The 14,975-nt window shown below is 37.3% G+C and overlaps 1 protein-coding gene across 2 annotated transcripts in view; it reads left to right on the top strand.

Annotated features, from left to right (window-relative positions):
• LOC105693684 (octopamine receptor beta-1R-like) overlaps positions 1–14,975 on the top strand; it is a 38,437-nt gene that overhangs the window by 13,022 nt on the left and 10,440 nt on the right. The window contains exon 9 of one of the 2 annotated variants that reach the window (XM_020856811.2): positions 253–357. The exons of the other annotated variant lie outside the window; for it this stretch is intronic. Within the exon in view, the coding sequence (XP_020712470.2) occupies positions 253–357 (105 nt within the window). The remainder of the gene's footprint in view (positions 1–252; positions 358–14,975) is intronic. 2 annotated transcript variants of the gene reach the window in all.

Raw genomic sequence — 14,975 nt, 5'->3', positions numbered from 1 at the left:
GTAAAAACCGAAGGGAAACATTTTTTTCTTACAAACTCGAAAGAACCATCATTTTTAATATTGTTAGACGGGAGGAAAAGAGCAAACGAACAAACGACGAAAATATCATCGGTGACATTTGCTTTTCTTCTCTCGAAATTTTGGGGTAATATCATTTATCACACGTCTCTTCTTCTTCTTCTTCTTCGTCTTCTTCTTCTTCTTCTTCTTCTTGGTCTATTTTTTTTTCTTTTTCTTTCTATCAACTTTCAGAACAAAAATACCCCCTGCAGGATTTTGTAGTCTGGTAGTACCCGACAATGAGAGACGCGGGCCTTGCAGGCTTCAGAGAAAAAAGAAAAAACGAATAAAAAATAGGTAGGTGTGCGATTATTTTCTTCGATTAATTCTTTCTGTACTCCGAAGTCCAATAATTGTACCACATGGTATGTATAACGACCCAGTGTCACGCGTAGAATGGATTCTTATCCCCGCAACTTACTACCCTTGAAACGGTCTGAAGTTCTTTGATGGTTCTCTTACGCTCACTTTGATTTTTATTTTCCCCCGTATAACTGCATATTTTATATGTATGCATAATGCGCATATACCCCCATGTTTCAAAGTCTTCGTGTCACGCCTTTTAAACAAATTGGATATCATAACCGATGCCATACTAAAGGAAAAAAGCTCCTTTTCTTTTTTTTTGGTCTTTTCCTTCTCACACCGCAAGTTTTTATACATCCACACCTACACAAATTCATGTAGACCCATGCATATACGTATACTTATATATTTTTGTATCTATTTATTTATTCAATCTATTATTCCTTCGGTTCTCTTTTCTCTCTCCCTTTGGTCCCTTTTTATCTTTTAAATTCATGTAGATCAGGCAATTGTTCTAAATGCGAAATTTCCGTTTTAAATTCGGTGGGACGATGAATCGGAATTGTTATATACCCAACATTGATTGTGTTATATAGAGCGAAAATACGCGAAAATCCTATAAGGGTACATATGTATACATAGTACAGGTATCTGTATGTATATGGGCACGTATAATAGAAAAAAGGAAAAGATTTTTCCCATAGAATGTGGGTGGAGGCGGGTAAAGAAAATACCCTCTGAAGAGCCTTTTTTTTCTGATTTTTTATGAATTTTCTTTTTCATTTTTTACTTTTTCGTCAAGAAGTGGTGGATATGGTATACGGTATACCTAGAAGAACGTGGGAATGGAAAAGAGGGGCAGGGTGGCAAGGGAGAAGGGGGATGTCTAAGGGATGGGAAACGTGTAGAGCTTTCTGGAAACCTCGTGATCGTATAGCAGAGAAAGTTTTCCTCGTCGTTCAACTTTGCGGTAAAGTGGGTTTTAAGATTCTTCCCCCATTTTATCTCGTTGTGCGTTCTCTTCATCCATCCATCGGCACGAAATGTAACGCGTCGCGGCATCGCGTCTCTAATACCGAACTTAATTTAGCGCTGGTCTCGAAATCGTTCTTTTTCTCCCCCTTCTTTTTTTACCCCCAGGGTTAGCTGCTGTACGGTACTTACGCGGGTAGGTAGATACTCGAGTCACGTTTAGGTTTCTCTGTTTCACATTTATATAGCCATGTATTCACGTGTAGTCGGGCTACCCCATGTACTTAATCTGTAGATATGTTATAGAACCGCAACTCTTCGGCAATTTATTTCATTTATTTAGTTGATTATTTATTTCTTTATTTGTTCGAAAGAAAAATTTCGTACCGATTAAGGTGCTTCTCAAAACGGTGGCATAAAAATTCAAAAAAGATATTCCGAAGGACCACCTCAACAGGTATACGCTGTGCATAATTTTATTTGATTTTATTTTATTAGTGAAACTTGAGGTGAAAAATTTTCCTAAAGAAATTAGATGGTTTATGAGAAAGGCATAGGACGACACGAAGGTAAGTAAATTAGGTTTATTATTGTAATATTCATATTCACGACCTTGCGTCGCGTCGTCTACTGCGCGTGAAATTGCATATATGGAGTTAATTGGCTTAAATACAGTAATTTTAAGTTACTGCTGCCTACTACCCTCTGACCCTATTATTTTACGTGATTAATAATTTATATTCGGTCTCATATAAAACAGCTGCTCTACATGTATAATATGTACAGTTTATAATTGTGAAAATTCATCCGTTTCAGTTCTTCAGAAATATTCAACGAAATTCATACATTTACTTGAAGTTAATTTAATTTCGTCATGAAATTACATTTCACCACTTCTGCACCTGCAATACTTGCCCGGGAAAGTGTAATGTATGTAAAAAAAAAGATCGTTCTCTTCTTTTTGACATAAAGACAGAAGATAAGATGAAAGCGAAGGAGATAAAATATGAGAAAAAGGGAAAAAAAAAATGGAAAAAACGGAAGAAAAAGAAATAGAAAAAAAAGAAAAAAGGGAGAGAATCGAAGCGGAGAGAGGCAAGAAGACGTATCTGTAGTATAGTCTGGTTGGAAAAGGATGTAAAAAGGAAAACTGGAGCAATTGAAACGAACGACGTAGCGGGTGATGTATTTTCTGTTAGAAAGGGTACGAAGTTAGCCGTGGGCAAGTAACACATTGGATCGAGTGTATAGAACGTATTACGTTCGTATACAGATAGGAATAACGTTCACCCACACGTGTGACGAACTAAAAGGAGATGAAAAATGTTAGTTTGTTTCCTATTCCTATATAACACAACGTATGTACTTGTAGGTATAGAATGTCAAGGTCATCGCAGAGTCATAATTACACAGTGGTCAGCTTTTTCCGTGACGTGTTTGACCACCATCTCTCATGATTACCTTCAACCGAGCAACCCCCGATCGCAAAATGACCACCCGGATGGCGAACGTCTCGCAGAAGCAAAACAAAGGATAAAAAAACATCAATTCCGGGTTGTTCTTTTTATCATCCCCTTCTAAATCAACCCAAATAAGACATTTTTCCAACCTTTTTTATTTTTTCATTCTTTTGCAGATTTTTCACCATCCACGATTCTTGAGCTTCGCGTTGTAGAATAATTGGAGTTTAGTTGTAATCGTTCAGCGTTGTGCATACCATACAAAACGAAATATGGACCGGTGACCGACGATGTGAAAATTTCTGCAGGTCGTTTCGTTGGTTTTGAAATTCTGCAAAACGAGGAAAAAAGTAGCAACAGCAGAAGCAGCAGCAGCAGCAGCAACGGTAGTAGTGGTAGATAACATCCATTGTCAGGATTTTCTGCCGTTCGCGTCGCCTTGTTCTTTTTAGTTTTCACTTTTTTATCATTATTATTATCTTTACTTTTTGTTGTTTGCTTTTTTAATTTTTTTATTTCTACCTCTGACAATGATATACATGTGGTACAGTATATTTAGAGGTTGATATTAAATGTTTTTGATTTCCCAAGAGGCCTTGATGAGAGTGCTCTCCTCTCTCACTCGCTTTACTTTTTGGTTGTCTTGTTTTTTTTATTACTTCTAGAATTTTTATTTTCTTTATTTGTCGCTGTACCATCGGCTACAACTCGTACAGTGTGAGAGGAGAAGATATAGGGAACGGAAAAAAGAATGTGATGTCTCTATGATATTTATTTCCTCATAAAATCCACCCTGGATTCGTCCAAGTGTGTGAGAGAAAAATGAAAATTTTTGAGCACAAATCTTCTAACAATGACGATGAGGGAGATTCGATTCAACAGCTGCTACTGCTGCTGCTGGCTACGTGCGTGAATATACATTATGTACCACGGTATACCATGTGTGCGAATTTTTCTACATCGAAAGAAAAAAGAGAAAGCAAAGAAAGAACAACATCGTTATAATGTAGAAAAGAAGAAATATGAAATTTTAACGACGATATAAATTTATGTGTAAATAAGAATGAAAGTTTGTTCGATGAAAATGAAGTAAATATGTGTATGTATGCAGAAACAATATGCGCGAAACTTTCGGGCTTGAGAATATTAAAGAGATAGGTCTGGCGATAGCCCGCGGTAAAGTTTTCGGACCACCGTTACCACCGTGCACACGCTCTGAAATGACCTTTTTGGATGAAATTTTGAATTTTGAATACCCGGAATATGTTTTAGGTATACGTAGGTAGGATTATTCGACGTGCACACATATCCACGCGAGTAGAGCGGCATATGGTTTGACGGGAGGTCACGGGATACAGTTTGCGTCGTGTCATCTCATCTATCCCAAGTGTATAGTTATTCGCAAGTTGCTGGTAATGGCGTAATAACAGATGAACGTCCGTAATAAACGTCCATTACATCAGCTGACTTCTGGTAACTGTCCGCAGATTATGTACACCCATGTATATATGTATATATATGCACGGTACATAACGAGACGTATATTATCATATACACGGCTTCGCAGAAACCAGGGTTGTGGTTGCTTTATTACTACCCCCTCGAAGGCCTGATGATGCCGATGTTGGCTCGATCGACCCGAGAACGAACGAAAAGCAGAAGCAGCAGGAGGAGCAGCAGCAGCAGCAGCAGGAGAAGCAGGAGCAGCAGGAGTGAATTTTTCAGAGTGAGAGCGAGGGAGGGATACTCGCTAGTCTGAAGTTAAATCAGGAGGGTCTAACTAACTATGAGATATACGCGTATAATATATACCTAATCTCTAAAATAGAGACGTGAGAGATCAAGTTGCGGAGAGCAGGAGCAACTATTCATTTTCACTGATCCCATAAATCTCTCTTTCCCTCCGCTACCACCACTGCTGATACCACCTACAAGAACTGACCGAATTCCGCCTGCGCTTCTGTTTCCATTTCTATAAAGCTCTTCTCTTCTCCTCACTCCATCACAATATAACGTTGAGTGACTGGAAACTCGCGCTCGCGAGTTCAGAGTTCTTCCATCAACCCCCATAGGAATTGGGATGAAAGAGGGAGTTAAAGAACGAGAAAATGGACGAGCTTGCGGTGAACGCGTTTTTCGAAGAAAAAGAGATACCCCAGGACCTCTAGGATCCCGATATAACAACGGTTACGTTAGTTTCTGGGAGCTTACATGTTTTTCTCCCATAATTTCTGCCCATCTCATTTTTGCGTTTATTTAATTTTTTCTTTCTCCTGTTTTTAGTTGAGGACCGCTTTGAGTTATTTGTATAAAAACAACGCTTATGGCATGAGGTTACGCGATGACGAGAGAGCCTATAAAAATAAATGTTACGCGAGAGGATTTTATGTAAAAAAAGAAACGGAAGGAGAGAAAACACAGGCAGGAAGAGAGAGGTAAATGGAGGAGGTTGGTGAAATCCCAAAGGAATTTAAAGTGGCTGAGGAAAACCTTGGTAAGCGAAAATTTAGATGAAGGTTAACCCAGCAGGCAGCTGTGCACAGGGGGTGTCGGTTTTACAGAAGGTTGGCTGGTGAATTGGTGGTTAGGCGAACGAGGACGGCGATGCTTCGCTGCTGTTGCTCTGGTGATTTTTTGTATTTTTTTTTTGCTTTCTTGGTCGCGGGGTAATGGGACTTTTTTTCATCTTATAAAGGGTAACCGAAGTCTCATAGGGATTAGTCAAGGATTTAATTATTTCAGACATTCGTATTTTCAATTAGCTAACTCTTACATCCAGATAATAGATATCGAGACACTCGCCTTCAATTCTTACATGTCACTCGTACCATATTTCAAATTTTTAAATTACTTTCTTATCCTACCACCATCGTCGACTTAATTAGCCACCCTGTTAAATTTAATTCAACATTTGGAAAATCAATGATGGATTTATCTTCACAACCACCCTACAATTTGAAGACCGAGAAAGAAAAGATTTTTATCCACCCTTGTCTCGCTTGAATATAAAGTACGAAAAACCGAAAAGAAAAGAAAAGAAATGTAAGGTGAGATAGAAAATTCTCAAATGCTTAACAGGATACTCCGACTTGAGCTCCGATATTTTGCGCCCATCCTTTTTTCGTTCTTTCTTGTTTGTTTTTTTTTTGTTTCCCTATCCCGAGGGCTTAAAGGGATCAACCAGGGCGATTGGATCGTGGAACCATGAGGTTATTTTATTTATTTTTTGGATTTTTTTTTTTTTCACTACGTACATATGTTCTTTTTTATTTTTATTTCGAGTTTTAGTTTGTCTCACCCTTATTTTTAACGACTTTGTATATTGCGTTGATGGATAGAGTGTAGTATTTTTTGAAGACATCAAAGGAGCGTGTATACCAACACTTATGGGGCTGGTAAATTACTATTAGAAATTTCCAATGGGTATATATTTGGAGAATGGAGAACACCTCTTATTTGAGATAGGATACATGTCGTAGGTATATAGATTTTCTCATTTGGATATGTGTTTAATGTCTAGACTCTAGACTCTAAACCAGGGACTCAGAGTCTGAACTACAGACTGTATGTCACGGTGGTCGGTGGCTAAACTGTTTGATATAGTTTCTACCACATAACCACCTGATATTGACATTTTAAGCACTCAATCCCCTCTTACTGTGAATAGTAAGCTTTACAGGGAAATTTAAAAACACTTTACAAAACTATTCTCGATTTATACGTCGCCACTGGATTTAAAAAAAATATTTTTTGCCATATCGTTATCGTAAATTAAATCTAAACGAGCCATATCTATATAGGTATGTGCTTACATTCATATCTTCAGAAGATCCTCTCCGAAGAAGCAGAAGAAAAAGAAAGAAAAAGAAAAACGAAAAGAAAGAAAAATTAATATACCCGTATAATCCTTTTCAGAAAATACTGCCAGAGAGGCAGAAGAAGAAAAAAGAATACGGAGAAAAAAAGAGGAAGACGATACATGAAATGATGGACTTTGATCATATTTGGGTTGGCTCCGTATCGTCTGATCCGTACGTACCCCTGAAGTGCGGATCAATAATGTTCAGTGCCAGGTGGATGCACAATCGTGTAGATTAGATGACTACGATACCTTCGAAAACCGTTGAAAATGAACGAGAGATGTGTTTGGGTTTTGAGTAAATATGGAAGTAGATTTTGAAGTAAGTAAAACGGTATAGTTTCAACTCATCCTTGATGACGAGCTTTAAATTAGAAAGATTTATCCTGTAACAGTAACGACAGAGGTGGAAGTTTGGAGAAAGTTTCTTCGGCCAGAAATCATCATCATAATCATCGTCGTCGTCGTCGTCGTCAACGCCTTCATCTTCCTCCACTTTCCCTTCATGATCGAATGATTTGTCGGTTGGATTACTTAAGCGAAATTCGAGGGTCCTCCTAGCGATGTATTTACGGTTGGAAGGAATTGAAGGTAAAAGATGTGAAATATCGTCAAGATTTTGCGAGGCTGAGATCTACTTTTAGATGTACTTTGTGCGTGCACATGTGTGTGTATATGAATGCCCATATGGACGTGTATAACAGCTGGAAACTTGAAGAGAACGAACTTTAGCAAATTGTCCAACTTCTCCAAGTCGGTAAACTTGATCTCTCGAAAATTCAGGTCCCTGAGGGTAAAACGAGATGATTCTTGTTCAAACTTTGGTCATACCTGAAGTGCAACTTTCATGATTTTCGGAATTATTTGGAAAAAAGAAGATTCTCGATATAGCGATTACCTTGTAGTAGGCGAGATCGAAACAAAGAAAAAAAATACTACATCATCAAATTTTATGAATGAAAAATTCTTCTCATTGAAGGAACAAGCGTCATAGTAACCGGTAGGATGAAATGATCTTTCAAAGGTCAAAGGTCGAAAGTCTTGTGGATAAGCCCCGTTGAAACGCGTTCAAAGAAAAAGCATGAAAAGGTAGAAAAAAAAGAACAGGAAGAAAGGCATACCACCTTTGAATTGCCCGTAGCGAGTGGCCGGACTTTGTTACCCTGATTAAGTTCACGAGATTAGTTTTCCCATTGAAAACCAGTCTTCACTTCAAAAGCTTGAAATGTACAAATAATTTATACGTATACATTGACTTCATTTCAACGTTCCAAAGGTATTCATTTATTTTATTGATTCGTTAATTTTTTTATTTTCCTTCAATTTCATCAAAGTCTCGTGCTACCCTTAAAATATAAATTGATATGAATATTTCTAAGCGTATCGATGAAATTCCTTAACGAATCATCGAGTGCTGCCGGATTTTATTTCCATTTCCATTTGCCATGGCGTAGGTGTACGTAGATTGTCCGTTCAAAAACGAGCTACTCTCTGCATCGCGTCTCGTCAACGAAACTCAATGGGTCTTTTGATCCCCTAGAGAACCCAGACTTGAATTTGATATTGCTAATGGACTCCAGCCTGCAGAGCGAGCAAAAGGTTTTAATCTTGTTTTCGGGGAACCGTCTCTCCGCCATTTTTTAAATTGTATTTGAATTTCTTCTTTTTTTTCTACCTCGTAATCATTCGCTGTACCGATATTAATACCACCCCATCTCGAAGAACGGATGAAAAACCAAAGTTTTCGAAAAGTTCCGTGGAAAGAATTTAATAAAAAATTTCGTCGAGTATAAAATTAAAAGTTAAAAAATTAAGAGTTACATTTCATCAAAGAAAATTTTCTAACGATCGAACTAAAGTAGTCTACGCTATGATGCACTTCTGCGTCTAAATAACCCATATGCAATCGATCTTGAACTATCCATTAAATTATTTAATATCAGATTTTACGTCAGAGTGCAGGAAATAGCTGAAGTTCTAGATATGGAAGTGAATCAATTTTTGTGTTCGTATCATTCATGGCCTTGATTTGTCACGTGGATATATTATTCATTCATTTTATTTTGTTGAAAAGAAAGTTGGCAATCTGAAAATTTTATAACGCTGACTTTTTACCTCCAGCAGCGAGTTTATAAAATTTAACTCGTCCCTCTTCAAAGTACGGTGCAGGTGTCGCGTATTTATAGACTTGCACTTATACCATAGCTACTGGAAAATTCTACGAGGTCATCTACGTGATCGTCGAAATCTTTTTTCCCCTGAACTGGATATATCGACGCGCTCAGATATACCCTGGAGTAGTGCTGCATGTTTGAAACACAAACGACAATTTCTTTTTTTACTTTTCATTTTATTTTATTTTGTTTATTCAGATTTTTTGTTTTCCAACCAGTGCAACGTCGTATCGGGCAGGAGGCATGCTTTGATTCCAAGGGAATGGAAACTGCGCCATGATATACTTCCAGTGTTCACGGATCGTTGCACAAATAACGCATGTGTACATCGTCTACTAGAAACTAGTAACAGAGACAAAAAGAAGAAGAACGATGGGAAAAAACCGAGGTTGACGATGACGAAGATCATGATACGGAGGAGAAAGGAAGGGAAAGGAAAAAGAAAAAAGTGGAAAAGCGCGGTGGGTGGAGGTTCGAGATATAAATAATACGTACCCTATCTCTGATGATTAAAAATATTCTATAGATCGTGATTACAAACCAAGGCAGCTGATGGGGGACAGTCAGCAAGTTGTAATCGATAAAACGACGTCCGTCGTTTGAAGAGAAATGAGAAGACGCCAGAGCAAACCATATAGCATACCAAGTTATCGTCAGGAAATGAAACTTTCGAGTAGCTCGAAGTTAGTAGCACAACTTACTTACATACCTATATACCCCAACTGTTATTTTCATCTCTCTTTCGCTCCCTCTCTCTTTCTCTCTATTACTTTAACCACCCAATAATCTAAGTACTGCTACTTTTCCAGTAAGTATATACACCTATACATACCTCTATGTATACAACGTATATGAAATAACTTTTCTCGTAAAACTGCAGGTTAATTGCTAAAGTATATACATACGTGCACACCACTAACATCGCCTGCTGTTACACTTCGGTTTGAGAAATTTTTCTAATCATCAGAAAACGAGAACGAAAAAAAAGAAATGAAAAAGAAGAAGAGGGAGAGGAAAGAGAAAAAAACGTTGAGAAGTACAGGTACATACATATCGATTTAAGTAGTGCAACTTTGGCAGTAGAAGACGACGCGACGTTTTCTGCTTTTAAAAGCACATTACATCAATGTTTCAACATTCGATTATCGTGTTCGGAGGTTTTATGTGTACCGATTTCTTCTCTGTCTCCTAAAGGCAAACTGAACGAGACAGTTTAAAAGACAAACTACACACACACATTCGATAATAGCACACGTTTCCATCGTAACTTCTACCCATTCTGCGGTATACGACATTTCAAGTCACTCATCGTCAGTGGGAGAAGTGTCAGGAAGTAGATAAAAATGTCTTTATGTTAAAAAAAAGAACCCTAATACCTTGACTGACACACAAACGAATACAAGGAATACAGCGATATCCTATACGTGTCGTTAGGGGTAACCATCGGGGTTTGCCCGGGGCGACTTTTGGTACATTATTTACCGCTGGTATTGATTGGGCCTCGAATCTATCGGCTGGAAATTTACGGCGTAAGGTATGTCCGGAAAAAAATGTAAAAAGTAATCAAAATCAAAAGAAGAAGAGTAAAAAAGGACAACACCCTCGTGACGAGAACGATGATGATCCTCTCTTCGAGTTTACGTGCCAACAAAAGAATGAAAAAAGATCGTCAGCTGCTCATTTTTCAACCGCGGGTGCTGACACTTCATTTTATATTTTATTTTACGTTTTTCTTTGGCACGAAAATATAGCCGAAGTCAAAATGATACAGACTACACGTTATCGTGTAGTCTGTTGATTTTTAATTGATGAAATTCAAGGAAGGAGGGGAAAGATTTAAGCTCGCGTGCCTCAAGACGCAAAAGTTTTATACCAGACATACGTATGTACGATAAATTTGTCCTTCCGCGGGATAACTACGAGTCGAGTCGCTCGTATAGCGAAGTGAATATAAGTAAAAAAAAAAGGGAAAAAAGGAAGTGGAAGAAATAAAATGAGAAGAAGTATGAGGAAACGTGGAAGTTGAAGCAAATTGCTACGAAAAGAAGCAACAACCTAATACCCCGGGGCCAAAGTTGATCAAATATTTCTTCGACCTCCAAAGAAACGAGGAGGCCGTTAACCAATAAGCTTCGCAAGTTTCCGGTGTAGAGATATATTATATGTTACATATATATATATATGTACATATTTATTTCATGAGAACGAAAACTTCGATCGAAACACCTTTAATCTCGGATTTAGTAATTAGGTGCCGTCATCGCCACATTCGAGCTTCATTTCGTTCTGACTTTCTTCCATCTTCTTTTTCCATTCTATCATTATCTTGATATTTTCCAAGATTTCATTCGCTTTTTTTCTACGATTAATATGTACCGTGTACGTATACAACGTGACTTGGATCGCCGATCGCTGCGTAGTTATAGATATAACGTAGCATCGTATAAAAAACCGTCGAGGGCGTCGATGAAGAAAGAGGAAAAAAAATTTAGACAGCTTCGTGATTCTTATGCAATATTATACATATATATTTCAAGGTATAATATCAGATGCGAAATTAATGTGCTATAAGGCGAGCTAATGGAAATCGTAATTAGGGAGGGAGAAAATATCGGTGGAGGGAGAAAAATCAAGATTAATAATTATTTGCGATTCAAATGTTAGGAAGATAAGATATTAAAAATCTTCGAGGAAAAGTAAAAAGGATGTTTGCACAATTTCTTGGATGGAAAATCGAGACCTTGACCGTGACAGGGGTTGGCGGAAATATTTTAATCACAACTACGTGTGTGTGAAGTGTGATGGAATTTCAAGGATTTCTTCTCACTCTTGCAACGCTCTTGTTCAAGGAAATTTCATTAAAACCTACTCCATGTATGAAATAGGTATTTATAGTGTGTACCCTATGCGAAGGTTCTCGTCTTTCATTGAAAAACTAACTGCCATCTGTCCACCGAGATATTTCATGGTCAAGGTCTAGGTAAAGGTCAAGTGGTATTCATAGACTAGCCCTAGCTTGGGTTTGGCACGTCGATACGTTTACTCGCATCTGTCTACTTGGTGACCAATAACGAAAGATATCAGAAGTCTTCATGTTTGATAATTGAAATATTTTTTTATGAATCCAGAAGCCACCACGTTTTTTGAAAAAAAAATTTTTAAAACAACAGAGAAAGTACGAAAGTTAACAAATCACTCAGGTACACGGTACCAAAATAAAAATCCAACCCTCCCATGTGTGTGTGTGGGTACTGGAATTGAAATCTGGATTGAGAGGTGTTTGCGATTTAATTACGGGGTTGATGGGAAACATCGATTAACGTCACCGTTCCCTTTTCCTACCTTAAACGGTCATATACCTAGGTTTTTTCTTTCTCCCTTTCGACAAAAAAATTGATAAACCATTCGAGTTAACCGGTTACCACCATGTGTGCGTATTTAACTTTATCTTTTATAGTTTTGCCATAGTTTCTATTTATTTGCTCACATGTCTGTGGCATGTATAGGAAACTAATCGCAATATCATGTGACAGTGACAAATGTGTATGTACATAAACTATGTAGGTATATAAATCGTGAGAAAATCGAGCTATGTGTACATAGGTATGTTCAGAAACCGCGGCGACGACACCTTGAATATATCATAAGTGTACACATATTCGCTGCGGCTTTAGCCGGGCGTCTGACCACACCGTTGATATTACTACTTGACTGAAACGCGCCAGGGGGATTACCCCACATGCACTCTGCATATAAAATAGAAACTACGAATTATTTACCCACCTACTCCCCCACGTATGCACATATCTTTTAGACATCGCCACGATTCCAATAAATTTTTATATTACGCATATGATAGCCACGGATTGATTCACGACGGTGTCGATGATCGGGGAAACGAATTGAATAAGATGAAAAAGAAAACGAAAATCGTCAAAACCACATACTTTGATGCAGGGTTTGAAAATCAAAAATACTTTCATTCGGTACAGCTGATCGATTTTTCTATTATTTTTGTTTTTATTTTTCAAGAATAAATAAGGATAGTAACAACGTAGAACAACAATTACAATAACAATAACGTACATCTTTCATATATTGAGGGAGCATTTTATTTGGGTAAAACTGGGATAGCCAGCCGTCAGCCAACCCAGCCAGCTGGTTCAGCTGAAATAAGGGTATATTTTTGGCCAACTTTGCGCGGCGTCCCGGGGCAAGCATCCCCCACAGCTACGTCAACACCAACACCAAACCTCCCCCACACCCCGCTTCTTTTCTTTTTCCCAAATACATTTATACATTTTATAAATGTACGAGGAAACACTTTTATATGCGTATAGGTATATAACATCAAATTGCGGAAAAGGAGACAAAAAAAGGGAAAAATTCCTGAGTCCTGTCAGACGTCTGTTTAAAATATTTCATGCGTTCACCTACGTACGTGTACGTAGGTAGTATATACGCATAGGTAAAATTTATCGCATTGTTTTTTTCTCAAATTTCTTATTTATCGTCAGCAGTGCTTATCTTGTATAAACTTTGGATTACCGTTTATTTAATCTCTGCAGAGTTAAATTAGTATATTTAAAGTTATTCAAATACACAAATACACTTGTACATAGGTATACGGTGTGTCTGTATAGGTGTAGAGGATTGAGGATTTTTGAGTGAAATATCCCGAGGGAGTTGAATTTGCATTTCTTCGCTCCTCAACGCTTCTTCCACTCATTTCCCTACATTTGGTTATTATGTATGTACTGTACATGTAATCTTGAGAGATAGCTTGGGTATAATTCCTTTTTCAGATTTAATACTTACCTTTATATACCTATGTACGTGTACAAGAAAATTAGTAGGCCCGTTGTATGGGTAAATTAATTTTGAAACGATTTACCGCGCTACAGTTATTATATTATAGTATGCGTATACCTATACAAAATTTGCACTCAACCACTTTGGAACAAAGTTCCTTATTTTAATTTCAATCAATTTATTTTGGTTTTTTCCATAATTTTCATATGGACAGGTCGAGTGGTCATCGCAACGCGTCGCGATACTGCAATAAAAATATAAATAAAATAAGAAAGAAAAAAATACAGGCTCGTTATATATTTCTAACCACCATTATATACGTACATAGGTACCTACGTATGTACGGAATTATGGATAATAATACAACCGCCAAGTGGGTCGTTCGAATACGAATCTGATGCGGTTAGTTTTGATCCTGAGAAGCTGTACTTGTAGTAAGGGGATCTCCTCTTCTTTGAAGGTCAGAGATGACAACCCTTGAGAGGGATGTACTCCTAGAATATCAAAACTCAAATATATCTAATAATAGGTAACCTAGGGCAGATTATGTCGCCACATCATTATTGTCGTTATTATTATTATCGATCATTATCATTTAGAATTGGTTTTTTTTTGCTCTACTTTCCAATGAGCTTCTTCTTTATTCAATCATTGATCTGACCGATCATTTAACTGTTGTTTTTTCTTGTTCTTCCGAATATCTTGGGTGTTTATATCATAATGTGTAACAAATGTGTATAGTAGGTATATGTATGTAATAATTGTACATGTATACCTAATATACATAGTGAGTTGAAAAGATTTGGGATGGTCTTGCCCTTATATTGATATGTATTTATACCCACATATAATATAAATTTAGAATTTTATATAAACCAAAAACCAATATTGTTTCCTCAATAAAATATTCCAAGGCACGAATTATATTTAGCACGAACGTGTTCGGTTGTAACGTGTACCTAATAATTTATATGTACATATATTTTCATTTTTCTGTATAGATATGTCGAAGATGAAAGAATACATGAGGAGACAGAGAAGGGCGTAACCCACGAAAAGAAGTTGAGACACGTGCTAAATATAAATGAACAAATAAAGGAAGGTCTCATCCCCCAGATAATAGGGGTGTGTAACTTGGACGAATAATGCAATCACGTACGGTATATGAAAGTGAAAATGTAATTTGACGATTAAATCTTTGAGCATTCTTTTTCTCGTTGATCTTTCAGATTTTCAAGGCTTTTTGGGTTACGCTCTTCTGGTTCTCGGTCTGATTACCTCGCCAATGGTTTTATAGATTTTCGGGTTCATGTATGCGAGGTGACAAAAAAT

Source organism: Athalia rosae, chromosome 7, assembly GCF_917208135.1.
Source record: "Athalia rosae chromosome 7, iyAthRosa1.1, whole genome shotgun sequence".
Lineage (NCBI taxonomy): Eukaryota > Metazoa > Arthropoda > Insecta > Hymenoptera > Athaliidae > Athalia > Athalia rosae.
This window is presented reverse-complemented; position numbering and strand designations above follow the sequence as displayed.